Source organism: Cotesia typhae, unplaced genomic scaffold, assembly GCF_013202065.1.
Source record: "Cotesia typhae breed Kobodo isofemale line unplaced genomic scaffold, CoteBio_Ctyphae contig_48, whole genome shotgun sequence".
NCBI lineage: Eukaryota > Metazoa > Arthropoda > Insecta > Hymenoptera > Braconidae > Cotesia > Cotesia typhae.
The window spans coordinates 6,271,568-6,286,630 of record NW_027423756.1 but is presented as its reverse complement, the minus strand read 5'-3'; the positions used below and the strand labels follow the sequence as shown (position 1 = coordinate 6,286,630).

The 15,063-nt window shown below is 31.1% G+C and overlaps 4 protein-coding genes across 5 annotated transcripts; 2 read left to right on the top strand and 2 right to left on the bottom strand.

Annotated features, from left to right (window-relative positions):
* The first annotated feature begins 336 nt into the window (after positions 1 to 336).
* LOC141530222 (uncharacterized) lies at positions 337 to 4,491 on the top strand. 2 transcript variants are annotated; one of them, XM_074247226.1, is made up of 7 exons: positions 337 to 465; positions 717 to 780; positions 864 to 1,065; positions 1,191 to 1,285; positions 1,432 to 1,532; positions 1,604 to 1,969; positions 2,045 to 4,491. In XM_074247226.1, exons 2-7 carry the CDS (start codon positions 733 to 735, stop codon positions 2,406 to 2,408), a joined length of 1,176 nt encoding a protein of 391 aa, XP_074103327.1. In that variant the 5' UTR covers positions 337 to 465; positions 717 to 732; the 3' UTR covers positions 2,409 to 4,491. The 2 variants fall into 2 exon arrangements, with proteins under 2 accessions (XP_074103327.1, XP_074103325.1); XM_074247224.1 differs by having other exon boundaries at positions 1,396 to 1,532.
* A 303-nt stretch (positions 4,492 to 4,794) lies between these two features.
* Rps30 (ribosomal protein S30) lies at positions 4,795 to 6,373 on the bottom strand. Its single transcript, XM_074247232.1, has 4 exons — positions 6,331 to 6,373; positions 5,967 to 6,056; positions 5,265 to 5,456; positions 4,795 to 5,013 (listed from the first exon to the last, which is right to left on the bottom strand). The coding sequence occupies exons 2-4, from the start codon at positions 6,039 to 6,041 to the stop codon at positions 4,882 to 4,884; spliced, it is 399 nt and encodes a 132-aa protein (XP_074103333.1). The 5' UTR covers positions 6,042 to 6,056; positions 6,331 to 6,373; the 3' UTR covers positions 4,795 to 4,881.
* Positions 6,374 to 6,792: 419 nt separating this feature from the next.
* LOC141530217 (uncharacterized) lies at positions 6,793 to 11,108 on the top strand. Its single transcript, XM_074247212.1, has 3 exons — positions 6,793 to 6,897; positions 6,970 to 7,139; positions 7,235 to 11,108. Exons 2-3 carry the CDS (start codon positions 7,122 to 7,124, stop codon positions 11,006 to 11,008), a joined length of 3,792 nt encoding a protein of 1,263 aa, XP_074103313.1. The 5' UTR covers positions 6,793 to 6,897; positions 6,970 to 7,121; the 3' UTR covers positions 11,009 to 11,108.
* On the bottom strand, positions 11,057 to 14,701 carry LOC141530218 (uncharacterized). The gene is made up of 2 exons (XM_074247213.1): positions 14,496 to 14,701; positions 11,057 to 14,097 (listed from the first exon to the last, which is right to left on the bottom strand). The coding sequence occupies exon 2, from the start codon at positions 14,035 to 14,037 to the stop codon at positions 11,317 to 11,319; it is 2,721 nt and encodes a 906-aa protein (XP_074103314.1). The 5' UTR covers positions 14,038 to 14,097; positions 14,496 to 14,701; the 3' UTR covers positions 11,057 to 11,316.
* Positions 14,702 to 15,063: the final 362 nt, after the last annotated feature.

Below are 15,063 nucleotides of genomic sequence, written 5' to 3'. Positions count from 1 at the left end.
AGACACATGGGCATGCCGTACACCACTATCTGAGTTTGTGTAGTCTATCGTCTATGTAACGTGCCTAGCCGCTGAGTATGAGTCGCCGATCAATACTAACGGCTACGCCGGCTTTCTTCCCTAGAGAAAGTCGCCCGAAGATTTCCGCCGGTGTGTCAGTTCCAACAGAATAAAATCGCTGCGTACTGCATTTTAATTCCAACTTTTAAGAGTGTTAGTTTGTCTATTAATTAAAAATAAATAAATTGTAATAAAAATTTTGATTTATTCAGAGGAATAATTTAAAATAATTGAATAATATACTTCAATAACGCGGCCTCGACGACTACCTCGGCTGAACCGGGTGAACCAGCCAGGGGAGGAAGGTGAACAATCCAAGACATCGTGCCCTCGTCCCTCTTCACCCTCCTCCCTCACCTTGGTTTGCCACCTCGCAACGAGTTCTGGTTACAATAGACGTCTCACGTATGTATTTTGCTTTTTTTTTTTAACTATTTTTAAAATATTTATTTATTGATTTAATTACTCAACTGAGTCATTACTTTGCGTGAATGTTCAAACGTTGCTTGTAGCTTGTCTAGACAATCAGGCTGACATAATTGCTCGCGAAAAGTGTCGTCATATAATTGCCCGTTGTTTAATAATGCACGACGTTGAGTCGTAAAAAATAACGTTTAATAATAATCAAACATCTTATTTAATTTTTTTATCATTAGAAAGATCAATCACAAAATGACGTCTAAGGTGCTAGTGAAGTTGCCAACGGTGCCATTTTCTCAGGTAAGTGACTTTAAATAAAATTGACGTGGTGATTATATTTTTTTTTTCTCTCTTCTTTGCTATTAACTTTTTTTTATTTGTAGGGCAAAAAATCAACGTCGGAGCTAATGAGTCTGCCGGCGAGAAATGACGGTGTTGCAACGCCCTTAAGATCCCAGCAAACGCCTGGAAATGGTGACAGAACTGCTCAACTCGAGCAAAACATGAAGTTTCTTCAAGAACAACATCAAGCTACCCTTGTAGCTTTGCACCAGGAAGTAGAAACTCTACGTCAACGAAACCGAGGTATGGAAAATTTTTATTAATATTTTAAATTATTCAAATTTTTTTTTACTCATTATTATAAACGTTAAAATAAATAAAAATTCTAATTTAATGAATATTCAATTTATTTGCTATTTAAATTTTAGATTTGCAGTTTCAGTTGGTATTTACAAAAGGTACTGCGTGTACAAACAGCCCATCGTCACCAGAAGACAATTCTAGTGGGTTCGTGAAACCAAAGGTACTGATTGTAATTGATATTTATTTATTTTTTTTTAATACATAAGCTAGTTGTGATAAAGCTTCCAGACATCGATGATTCGATTACGATATTCGATGTCTGTCTGTTAGGGAAGCCCAGTTAGTGTCAATATTACTCCTCTGCAGATTGAACTTCTTGAACGTGATCTTGAGGAGCTCAAAGTGTCATTCAATGACGTGAAGAAGCAAAATGTTCACCTTCTTGAGATCATAGAGCAACAGAAATTGTAAGTGTCCATTAAACTAAAAAATAAAAAACCACAGCGGCTTAATTAATTGAAAATTATTGAATTTTAAGGAAATTAGAGCAAACGGCTAAAGAAAAAGAAAAGCTCAAAGTTACTGATGCGGCTATACAAGTAGAAGAAATAAATTCAGTAAACAGTGAGCTGGTGGCACGTCTTGAGGATGCTGAGTTGCTGGTAAAGAAACTTCAGTGTGAGAATTCAGAGCAGCAGCGTGAAATATCAACAATAAAAGCATCTTCTGCGAAAAACAGTGGCGGAAATCGCAGTGGACATGGACGAGGACGAGGAAATAATGAGAATGGTCATCACAGTCGCGGATCATCTGGCGACCCTGGACAGTCCAGTAGAAATTCTTATAATTTTCCTCCCCTGGAAAGTGAGAATTATTGGCGAAACGTTTCTCGAGGACGTCCTAGGTTTGTTTTTCTGACGAATAATTAAATTGTTAAAATGAAGTATAAGCGAATTATTTAATTTTTTTTATCAATTAGCTATGACCGTCAATCGGGACACCATCGTCGCAATCGTATGGATAAAAAGGACATTGAACAACCCGACATGTCACGTCACATTGTTCTCCCAGAGTTACTCAGTAGCAATGTGAAGCCAGAGATACCTTGCTATCCGCAATTCTATCCTCGATCATCACGAGGCTATCACAACGGCGGTGGTGGAAGTGCTGGCGGTAATTACTATCGAGATGGTGGTAATCGCAAGTTTCGGGGCCAAGGACGTCCAAGAGATCGCCGAGACCAACAAGACTCGCGAGGCGATCATCGTGATTACCGCGACAGAAATTCTAGAGATCAATCGAGAGATTTTAATGACGGCGCACATATGTCTAAGAAACAGTAAAGAGATAAAAGAGTAAAGCGTTTTACATTACAAGTAATGACAATTATCCATTATTTGTGGTATAGCATTGTTAATGATAATTGATTATGATTACTATTGACATGAAAATTATATAAAACCATTTATGCATGTTGGTACATGTGGCTTCAAACAGCAGACTTTGTGTTTTAGTTACCTCGTATGAGAATAATCCTCGTCTTAAATATTTATATACTTGGTGTAAAAGAACCGATTGACGTATTAATATTCACCTTTTAATGGAAAATTCACTAGTGGCATATTAACAATATTGAAACAAATATAATTAATATTATTATTATTATATTATTATAAATGATTATTGTACTATTATTATCATTATTAATGAAAGAATGGTCAGATTTTATCTCGTAGCTTGGTAACTATTGGTAATGAGCTATTATATGGCATTAATAAATAGACGAGTACATAGTGCATTTGATATTTGGTGTAACAAGATATGAAAACAAGAATTTAAAACATAATACAAATTAATGTAAAGGTCTAATATATTATATAAATATTTAATTAAATATTGTACTAAATGGATTTACAATGAGTGAAAAAATATTTTTAGCTGTGGAATATTTTATTAAGAATTTACGAAAAATATTGAAAATTTATTTTTAACTTTTAAAATAATGAAATGTATTTTTTTATTTTGTTAAATATGCTCAAACATTTGATAAAGACATTTTGATAAAAGCAACTTTCTCTTCAATTTAAGTAAATATGATTTAATACAAAAGCATTAATTAACATTGTTTTTTAGTCTCTAAAAATAATTTTTCTGCTCAGTGTCCATTGATATAATCCAAATTTTATTCGTAATAGAATGTCCGTAATGAGTAAAACGTAATTAATTAATTAATCGAATAAATTAAAAATAACATACAAATTAAAAGAACCAGAAAATATGTACTCTTTAACAGTTAATATATAACAAGTAGAAATTGAGACTGAAACTACTCAAATTTTGGAGGATAAAAATAAAAACTAATAAAAAGTTTAGGGTATCCAAAGATACACGCCTCACATGCTCATTTTTATTGTTAATTGGATAATTTAATCAAATATATATTTAAAGAAAATATTGGTATATACTTTTTAAATATTGAAAAATATTAATCTTTCTATACTATCAATAGTCATTATTGAATTTTTTGTTGTTCAATAAATTTACAAGTACACTCATTCTACAATTTTAATATTTTTGGTATTAAAATTTAGATCATAAAAATAATAACGCAGCATATAAAGAGCATAAGTGAGGCGTGAAAAAAATCTACAATTTATTAGTAATATTAAAAGTAAATATTTATATTGATGGTGTATCAAGCACGATGCTTAATATTGTGAATTCAACTGCAGTTAATTGTTCGATGTTTAATTGTCTCATATATTAATTAAAAATAATTTATTAACTTATTTATTCATCTGTACTAGTAAATGTTTTGAATTTAAATGCTGATTTTATGTGATTGTCTCAGCTTTCAAGCAGAGAAATTTACTGATGCTTATTGTGATAAATTATTTAAACATTTAAGATTAATTTAACGTTTATTGTTTTTTTTTCTAACTGTTCTATTGTTAGTTATATTATTATAATTATATATAATACTTTTATAACGATGTTTTAATTTTTGAATCTTCTCGAGTCAGAGGATAATTTATATATTCTATTTAATATTCTAACATAAATAAACTGAATACGTAAAGTGGTGAGAAATTTTAAAAAAACTTTCTTAGCTTTAGCGTCATTTAACAAATTACAATCATACTAAAATAATAATAGCCACAGAAGTCTGCATGGATGATATTCCCAACGATAAAGTCATCGATATATTAGTATACAATAAATGCGCCTCATGTTAATTATAAAATTATATATATAGATATTGTACGAATATAAATATATATAATATTATAACATAAATAAAATTTTTATAATCATAAAGTACAATACTTGTACGCTTTAATGGGTGATATAAATACTATTAAATATACTGAATACTGCACTGAATTCATTGTACTAAAAATAAATAATAAAAATCTATTGAAAAAATTATTCTGTCATTTTTATTTAGGGTAAGTGTGGGTATTACTGCGGTTTTTTGAGTAGATCTTACTTCAAAAGTATTTTTATTAAATTTTTCAAAAATAACAATAATTTTTTTTTTTTTTTAAACCAATGTTTGACTCATTATTGACTCGAAAAAAAATTAAAATTATCAGAAATTAAGAAAATACGTTTTGAAATAAAAAAAATCTGCAGTAATACCCACACTTACCCTATTTAATAAAAATCAAGAATTCGGTTTTAATTTTCTAAATTATGGGAAATAATAAAATAGAAAAAACAAAAGTATTTAAATTTACATCATTATTTATTTATCTTTTATAACTTCAAAAAATAAATAAATAATAAACCTGTTTTAAGAAATACACATCATTCTTATGATTGAGGGTTGGCATTTGGTCCACGACGACGTCCGAAAGTTGGTACAACAGTGACAAATCTGCGGTTGTACTGGATTCGTCTCTTGGCACGACCAGTCTTTTTCTTTGATTTTTCTTGTTTTTCAACCTAAAATCAAATAAATTAATTACATATTTATTATTTTTATAAACTATCAATTTTTTAATTTTTTAAGTAATTCTCTATTCAATCACATAAAAAATTGTGACATATTTATGAAAAGCCGAGTTTATTAATTAATCAAGACTTCACTTTAAATTGTTCATTTAATATAACGCCAAGTTTTTACTGTAAATCCTTTTTATCAAATACAGCTAAGATCATTTAGCGTAGAAGTTATGTGACTTATTATTAATTACCTTGGGTGTTTGACCCTTGACTTTTCCAGCACGAGCCAAAGATCCGTGAACTTTACCTCCGGGAAGTAAGACGTTGAGGTCCAAAGAGTTAGATGTTAGCGCGCTAATTGGTGTTTCGTTGGACAATAATTGTCCATTGCAACTCAAGACGAATTCTGTTGATCCAAAATCACAGGCTTCTGTGATTTTAGCCTAATAAATAAATAAATTATTTATTAAAATATGTTAAAATGGAAATACTAAATATAATTTTTATGTTTAAAAATTGATCAAGCTTGAATAGTAAACACACAAATAAAAATCAGAAGATGAAATGAAAGAAAAAAAATTGATATCAGAATTTAAAAAAAAAAAAAAAAATTGAAATTATTGATTGAAAAATCATAAAGAAAAATTGATATAAAATAAATTATAAACAAAAAATGTGCAGTAGTTAAAAAAAATCAAATAATAAGAATGAATAAAATCATTTTGATGAGTCAACTGTATTAGATTGATGATAGGATAATAGAAAAAAATATCTATTATCATCCTGATATCTAATTTTCTTTCGCATCAATGCTCCTACTGACCATCCGTTTTTTAATCGTCAGTTTATCTGTTAATGCTTTTTTTTAATTATTGAAAAAAATTTTTTTTTTTACTTTTTTCTTTTATTTTTCATACTTGCCGAACATGTTAAATAATTACACCATATTTTACCTTAAGATTGGATACAATTTCATGCTCTTGGCATTCGACTACGAAAGTCTCTTGTCCGCGGATAAACAGCTGCATTTTGTTTTTTTGTTCCTAAGAAAATAAATTATTTTGTTAATAATTATAATTATAATTATTTATAAATCATAAACAGTTTTTAGAGTAAGAGAAAATTATTTTAAGGTTATGAGAGTGATTAGCTACATATGCACTGAAATTAAATGTTTACAATTCAAATTGCGCTGTAAATGTTGAATATTTTGTATAGTTAATTAATAACAATTATTTAAAAATATTTTTGTAAGTAAATTTACCAATAAAAAACCGTAAATTGTGAAAAAAAGCACTAATAATGAAAGAACATTACCTCGTGGAGCAAGAAGGGGCGTAAAAGAAAGCGGAAACAGAACTAACCGTCAACCTGACAGAGAAAAATTTTATTTAAACTTGTGCCGCTTGGGTTCTCATCAAAGACATGCGCGGGAAATTTGAAAAGTTTAGAATTATTTATTTTTTATACTTTTCATTGTATTAACAATAAAATATTTTTTTTAATTTCAACATTTGGAATATTTAATTAAAATAAAATTAGTCGACATTTAAAAATTTTTAGAATTTTTTCTTTTAAAAAATCATTAAAAAAAAATAAAAATAAAAATTTTTTAAAAAACTTGTGAAAAACTATAAGTGCAATTTTTAAAAAATATTTTGAAGTTTTAATTTAATTGATGAAAATAAATCAAAAACGTCGGCTACTTTTAGTATTTTAATTTTTTATATTTGTAGTAAAATTAATCGATATCTCGAAATTCGATATTTACGTTACAGGAAAAAAAAAAAAACAAAACATTTACATTTATGTTGGCACCGTTTACGCTTTTTTTATAATCAAAAGAAAAAGATAGTTTTTAAAATAATATTCGTCATTGTCGTTGTAAGTGAATTTTTACATAATTTTATGTTTAAATGACAATAATTAATAAAAAATCTATTATTTTATCTACAGGATTGATTAAATGATGCAAAAGCCGAAAGAGTTAGTAACACAATGACGTGAGGTTATGGATATTTTACGTTTTTAAATCCAAACAATTAAATTAAATATTTTTAAGTCATATACTTATCACGAGACGTTAAATAAATAAATACAGTATAAAAATGACGTCTCCGCCAAATGTAAGTAAATCAAACTTCTAATCCCTAAAAAAAAAAAAAAAAAAAAAAAAAAAAAAAAACGATTGTGTTTTAAATTGAAACCTTTTTTTGTTTAGATTACATTCGGTTATTTACAAATGGAAGAGCGCTATAAAAATCTAGAGCGTTCTATCAAGAAGATGCAGTTGAATCAGCGGATAAATGAGACTGGAGCTAACTCTCGATCTTGCGCTTCAAGTGTCAACGGTAATATGCTGGATGGCAAAACGAGTTTACGAGTCGGCAGCGAGGTTGTCTCGTCAAGTACAAACATACGTAATATACTTTCTCAGCGATTAAATATACCAAACCACAATATTACGGCATCAAGTGTAAAAAATTCTCCAGATGTTATAGATCGTGCCATAATGCCACCGCCCAAAACAATCGGCATCCTCGCTCATTCATCCCGGAGAAATTCATTAGCGAGTCCTCAAATAATTCCCAAAACAACGACTTCTGGAATAGAATCTAACACTAGTGTTATTTCAGCAATTAACTATCCATCAGCTATTGAATTTAATCAACAAAAATCCAACATTTTACACTCCACCTTGGACACGAACAAGCCTGATCGTATTTTTCAACGATGGAAAGTTGGACTGAGTAACACAGGCGAGCTGCTCATTAAAGGTTTCATAAAAGGCAATAAATATGTTCGCAGCAAGCCGGTAGTCGAACGCATCAACTCAACAACTGTTAAATCTTTCTTCTCACACATTTATAGTCTTGAAGGGCGTATTCATGACCAGGCGAACGAGTTACCCGAATATGTACGTGGTAAATTTTACAATGGATTTCCAGATGATTGGAAAAATGTTTATCATGTATGGCAAAGTTTCGTCGCTGGTGGTTGTAGTGATAATTTTCGCTGGCCGACACCAATCACCGACAGCGATGATGATTTAATAAGTGAAATAACTGAGGTGAATAACTCCAAGTCTCTAAAACGTTCACGGGCTCGAAAAAGATTATTGAGAAGTCATGAAAGTACTGGAGATTTTTTGAAAAAGTCTTCAACTGAATCAACTGTTAAAAAAAAGCTTCCATCACCTAGACATCCATCCGTTAAATCAGCAGCTCAGATGTCTGGAGATCCGCAGGGTTCAATTTTTCAAATTCCAACTAAGTCACTCCAAAAAGATTTTAACAAAAGTCCCAGGTCTCGATCCAGAGTTACTCAAGAAGTAGAAAAAGTAGCCGCGGATTCTGATAATGAATCACGTCAAGCAGTTGATAAAGTTTTAGGAAAAATTTTATTGAACAGCACAAATGTACAACTTTCTGATGAACAATTGGAGACATTGAAGGCTTTTTCAATTCTCTTGAAAAATAAAAAATATTCAGTTGAGTTTTTAGAGAATATTGTTGAAATGTCTAACTCGTTGATGAGTGTCATAACTCGGACGTCTGATGAACATCTAGCTGAAAGCAATCAGTTTTCAGCTATTGAGGGTAACATTTCGTCGAAGAATCATAGCGCTTCTTATACGAAAGCTGGAATTAATAAAAATTTATCTAGTAAATCCAATAAAATACTGAGAGAACAAGTTGTTGATCAAGTATCGAGTAAACATTCTCCTAAAAATAATTCAAAGTATGTTCCAGTTCGTAAGAAATTGACTAATCGTCATTATGATACTTCAGATGAGTTTGATAGCTATGATGATGAACGCTACGACAACCGGTATGCTTCAAAACCACGGTCAATTCGAATTCCCAATAAAAAATTGCACGAACGACCGGGAAGAATTAATCATGCTAGACGTAAGCGTTCACTTGATTCTGAAAGTAGCGACTTTGATGAATTTGCACATAAAAATAAAAAATCTTTAGTAAGTCTTGCGTATGATGATCGGAGGAAAAATACAAATATTGTCGAACCAGAGCAAAAGAAATTTTCACGAAATGAAGTAAGAAAACCAATCCAGTCTCAGCATACTGTTAAAAACTCGCGAATACCTCTGCTACGACCAGCTTATGTTCATGATCGTGGAGGAACTGAATCAGCTTCAACAATTACAGGATTTTTAGCAAACTACGATTCTTGTGCCAGCATCACTGAAGACGAGCGTGCACTTCGGGCTATTGGTCGACAAAATATCCATTTAGAACAAAATAAAAAAATGACTGTCCCAGTTGGGCCTAAATATCCAGTGTGCTATGATTCGTGTATAAGCATCACCGAAGACGAGTCAAGTAGACTTAATAAGGTAATCAAAGAAAATAATTACAAGAAGCCGGTACTTCAGGAAACAAATTCTCAGTATTTGGATCAAGTCATGAAGAGAACCAGTATTCAGAGATTAAATCAGGTTGATGGCTACGGAAAGCCTCAGCAACGACCTAAAACTCATTCGGAGACTACGGAAGAATTTCCCCAGGCTGTATCTTCTAAAGCTACCATGACTGATGACAAAGAAAACGAAAAAATTGCCAAAAATCAAGCTTTACATCCAGTGTCTCTAAAAATAATTCAAACGGAAGAAAGACAAGATCCAGTTAGAAAAATTACTCCTGAAAATATAAAACCAGTTATTGTTAGAGTAGAAAACGTAGCGATTAAATTAAACCCTCGTCAAATGGAATCTCCATCGCGTAAAGTTAAGTCACCGAAAAAAATAATTGATAATTCAGCAATTGATAAACAATTAACAGAGGATAAATTAATTAAAAAGTCTCGTCCAACTGAAGACAAACTTATGGTTTTAAAATCGCCTGAAACTTTGGAAACAAATGTTCCTGATAAAAGTAAAAGTACTGATAAGTATCCTCGGGATACGAAAAATGATAAATTATTAGAAATGCAGTCTAAAATAGTATTTGGAAGTGAAAAAAATCCAAAAGTACTGACTTGTTGGATGCCGAATATTAAAAAGTTATCGGAGAAAAAGTATGGACTTGTCTTTGAAGGAAAATTGCTGAATGAAGCTGGTCATGTTAGTACTAAAAAATACGTGACTGACATGATAATTCGCCGAGTAACTCCTAAATTAGTTGAAACTGTGAATAATGAATTTTACGAGTTGTCTGGAGATATAATTAATAAAAAGCACATGGTACCACAGGAACTTCAGAAGCTTTGTCTTGATGGTTGTCCTGCAAAGATCAAAGCCTTTTGTGAAAAGTGGGCAAATATTAAAAATTATATCTCGAATGTTGGAACGCAGTCGCTAAATGAATCGATAGATATAGCAAGTGCACCGACAAGTTCGCGTGGCCGTAGAATTGTTCAATCATTGCGTTATTGGGAGGGCGAAAGATTATCCATGAAAGGCGACCAAGTCTATTATAGTCCAGGACACTTCCAAGAGTCAATTGTTTCTTCCAACGAAGCTTCAAGAAAGGATACTTCACATAGCTCACCTAGAAAACACCAAGGTACTTCCAAAAACGACTTGACAGAGCTGAAAAAAAATCAAGGTCATTTAGAGAAGGAAAAAAAATCTAAATCTGCAGAGCAAGATGATTTAGTAAATGCTAAAAAATTGAAAGACAATAATAATTACAATTTAAATAATAAAAAATCGTCTGCAAAGATAACAGCGAGCCCTCGAGTGTCAGAAGGCCGGAGGTGTAGTCAACGATTTAGAAGCCTCAAAAGAAAATCGTACCGTGAAGTTAAGTCGTCCAGTGACTCTAGTGATTCGGATGATGGGAAATTACAGTCGAAACGAAGAAGACATGTCAACCGCAATGAATTGAGACCTGAGGACAATGATAAAAAAATTGGATCTAAAAATAAATCAAAACATGACAGAGGTTCTTCAGATTCAGATAAAACTCCTCAGGAAACTTCTTATCAATATCGAAAAGTAGCTTACCGTGATAAATTTTTTTCCGATGAATAAATAGTATATCAATTGTACAGAGAAATTATTTAAGTTATATAAGCTGTATTATTTTTTATCTTTTATTATATTTAAAATAAAAATTAGTTCAATTTTTTAAGACAGTGACTGTTAAGATATATTACCCTAATTTTTATTAAGTACAATGAAATTAATTATTTTAACATAAAAAAAATATTTTATATTTTACAGTTATATAAAAGAAATATATGTCATAATATACTAAGTAAGTTAATAACAAAATTCATGTAGATCACTTTAAGTTTGTACTTAATTAAATTGCACATAGTTCTGTGCTAGATAATTTCTCAAGTGCCCGGAGGTAATGGCAAATCTGTAACACGACTAGTATTTGATTGGTTATAATTTGGCACAGGTAAGTCTAAGTTTTTAGGATATGGCACAGGTAAAGGTACGTTGTTCGCAGGTGATAAGCCCAGTCCAACTGGTCTAAATGTTTGCTGGAACGGTGGAAAAGGAAAAGGAACAGGTGCGAATGGTTGATGATGATACCCGTTGAACATGAAAGGCGGTGTTGGATTCTGGTTGAAAGCTGGCGGATTGCTTGTAGGATGAGCCAAGCTATCAAGAATCTGCCGCATGGACTCCAACTTTTCATCAGGAAGATCTTGAATAACTCCCAAAATCGAAGGAGTCATATCGTGAATTCTGGGTGTCAGCGGTCTTGGAGTTCCCGGGCGTGAAGTCGTCGTCGACGTCACGGTTTCATCTTTTGATACAATAGGCTTGACTTCTTTGGAGTTGGCTTTAAAGTAAATTAACAGGTCGTTGAGGTTATCAAATGGTTGGTCGCGGAAACGAAAACCCTCTGCAACAACTTTAATGTACTCGTGGTAGCAAGTTACCCGAGGTAAATAAGATATTAAAAATTTTCCTGGAGATTTTTTTACAGCAGATATTATGTATGGTATACAATTCGGGTTTTTATTTTTTTCAGCTTTCAATAATTCTTCAGCAGTTGCTTTTACACCGTTGATTCCTTGCTTAAAGTGTTTATATTCAAGTAACTTCGAAGCATTTTGCGCCATTGGCGTGATAAATGAATTAATTATATCATCAAGACTGCGAAACTCTTTATTATTAATCCAGTACTTGTATCTGCCTGATGAACGACTTTTCAATTTTTTTTTAACCTTGACATGTTGACATATACCATCGGTAACTTTCCAGGTAATTTTCAGGTAATCAGAACCTTTGCTGCTCGGACGAACAATAATCTCACCTTGTTTCTTCACGCGCATCAGCTTCTCACAAAATTCTACATCCATATCGCGAAAAAGAGGATGATCTTCGTCACGACCATAATGATTTTTTCTCTTCTTTGACATGCTCTCAAAATCGTCAGGCAATTCGGAAACCTCTTCTTTGGAACAAATTCCAGTAAAATCATCGTAATTAGAATCTACATTTTTATTACCTTCATTAACTTCCTCAATGGAATCATGGTTACTTGACGTTGATGATTTTCTCTTGCGTGATTTTCTCCTTATATTATTATTATATCTTTCGGTGTATTCTTCACCACTCTGACCTCTCCTACTGTGCTCTAAAAAATTTTCCTCAGGTATCGTATGACTTTGAACGACTTTAGGAAGACATTCTATCTCATCCACTATAACGCAGTCATCCGAGAGTGACGCTTCGACGTAATCCCAAGGGTCGTCATCTTCGAAGGTAGAAAATTCGCCCTCGTCCGGAGGAGACGGGTTTCTGTTCGGAGTGGTATACTGAAAATCTTCATAATAAGAGTTATCTACAGTACTTACATCAGAACAATTATCGCTTATGGTATCGAAAAGCCGGTCGTTAACCTCATCAGGAACAACGATTAGCTCTGCAGATTTTTCTCTCTGTTCTCTCGCAGCGTCACCATACATTTCGATCTCATTGTCCTCGATTTCACCCTCTTCAAGTTCGCGATTGGCATTTTTTATTTGTTTATAGGCTTCTTTTGTCTTCTGGTTTATCAAAGATTCCATGTTTTCTGCAGTTTGTCGATCTTTTAAATTAAAATTGATTTCAGAAAGTTCATTAAAATTTTTGACCTGTATAGAATTTTGTTTTTTCTCCTGATTCATTATTAATTCAAGATCCTCCAAAGCTTGCTGTTTTTCAAAATCAACATTACTCCTACCTTCAAATTCACGATTAGCATTTTCAACTTGCGAAGAATTTTTGTTTTTTCCCTGATTTAATATTAATTCAAAATCATTTAGGGCTTGCTGTTTTTCCAAACTAGCGTCGATTCTTCCAACTCCAAATTTACCATTGACATTTTCAACCTGAGTAGAATTTTTCTGGTTTACTGATAATTGAAAATCTTCTCGAGCTTGTTGTCTTTCAAAATTAGCATAATTTTTTTCAATTTCAAATTCAACACCATTGAGAGCACTAGGTAAATATTCCCACTGTTTATCCGTGAAATCAATATCTTCGTTATCTTTTATATCAACGTCAATATGTTTATTTAAACCTTCTGTATCTTTAATTTCATTGTTCTCAAGTTCAATATTATAAGATTCATTTTGATGACCTTTATTTTCTATGAAATCTCGAAGGCTAAACTCAAGTTCTGAATTTCCGATACTTTTACTTTGGTTTTCTAAGCAGTTATTTTGCGTAGCTTCTTGACTACTTTTAATAGCATGTTCATTCATTTTCACGCAATTGTACTGAATTCTGTCAGTAACTTCAGCCTGTCTACTTTGAACCAACTCTTTTGGATCAGTATTGCAACAATTATCACCATCATCATCATCATCATCATCATCATCATCATTATCGTAATAAATATCACTCAAAATTCTAACACTTTGAATTTTTTGTTGTTTACCGAAGCTATCACTGCTTATCTGGGAGTCAGAACTTATTAAAACGCTATTTTTATTAATTTGAAAACTGTCGTTGAGATTGTCTTCCAAGCCACTGTCATCAGTAACTTGCAACGTAAAAGTGTCCTCATCACTTTCGATGTCCATAATTTTCTCAGCAATATTCATGTCACTCATAACTTTGTCACCGTGATTTTTCTCCAGTGGGTTTAAACAATCTTGTATTTCTATTGAAAGCTAATAAAAAAAAATTATTTTAATTGTAGAAAATTTTAAAAATTATGCGTGCAATTTTGTAAAAATTTGTTCTAATTTAATTGATAAAAAAAATCTAAATTTTTTGAACGTCGGCTACCTTTAATATGTCATAAATTATTAAATATTTTAACATAATTATTATAATTAATGACATTAAAAATTTTTTGAGAATTTTTTAGCTATTAAATTATTAAAAAAAAAAAAAATTAATTAAAAAGTTTCACATGTGAAAATTTTTAGAAGAATTTTTTTATTAATTGATTTGTTACATAAATTTTTAAAATTGACAGCTGAGCACTAACTTCAGTATTATTATAATTATTGTTAATATGAATAACGATTAATTATTATAATTATTATTAATATGAGTAACTTACTGTTTATATTGAATACGCATTACATTTTATTAATGCCGGTGATATTATTTTGTGTTTTGTATCGTTAATTTTAAATGTATGAATAAATAATTTATAATATACACAGTACACATAACTACACATACTTGAGACGTTTTTTTAGCTTAGGATTGTTTACCATTTGATAATTATAATTCTTATTATTATTATTGCGAATATTAAAGAACCGAACAGTTGAAAGCGTGAAAAACAATTGTAGATTTTTACACAGTGCAATATGTTGGAGGACTCTTCTGTCGCTGAGGTGATTAAACGGGGGGAAAAAGCCAAAACAAAACTTAAGATTCCGATTGGATAAGAAGATATTATTTGCCGCCAATAACGTTCCAAGATTATTAGTACAATCTAAAAGACACTATGAATTTTTTAAACCTAATACAATACACATGATTGTATTAAGTTTCACTCAAATCAAATGATACTGAAATAAACAGACTTTTAAAAATTTTCTTTTATTAATTGAATCAGAAGTAATAAAAATATTTTTAAAAAATTGTAAGTATTTTTTTTTTTAATAAATTTTTCGGTT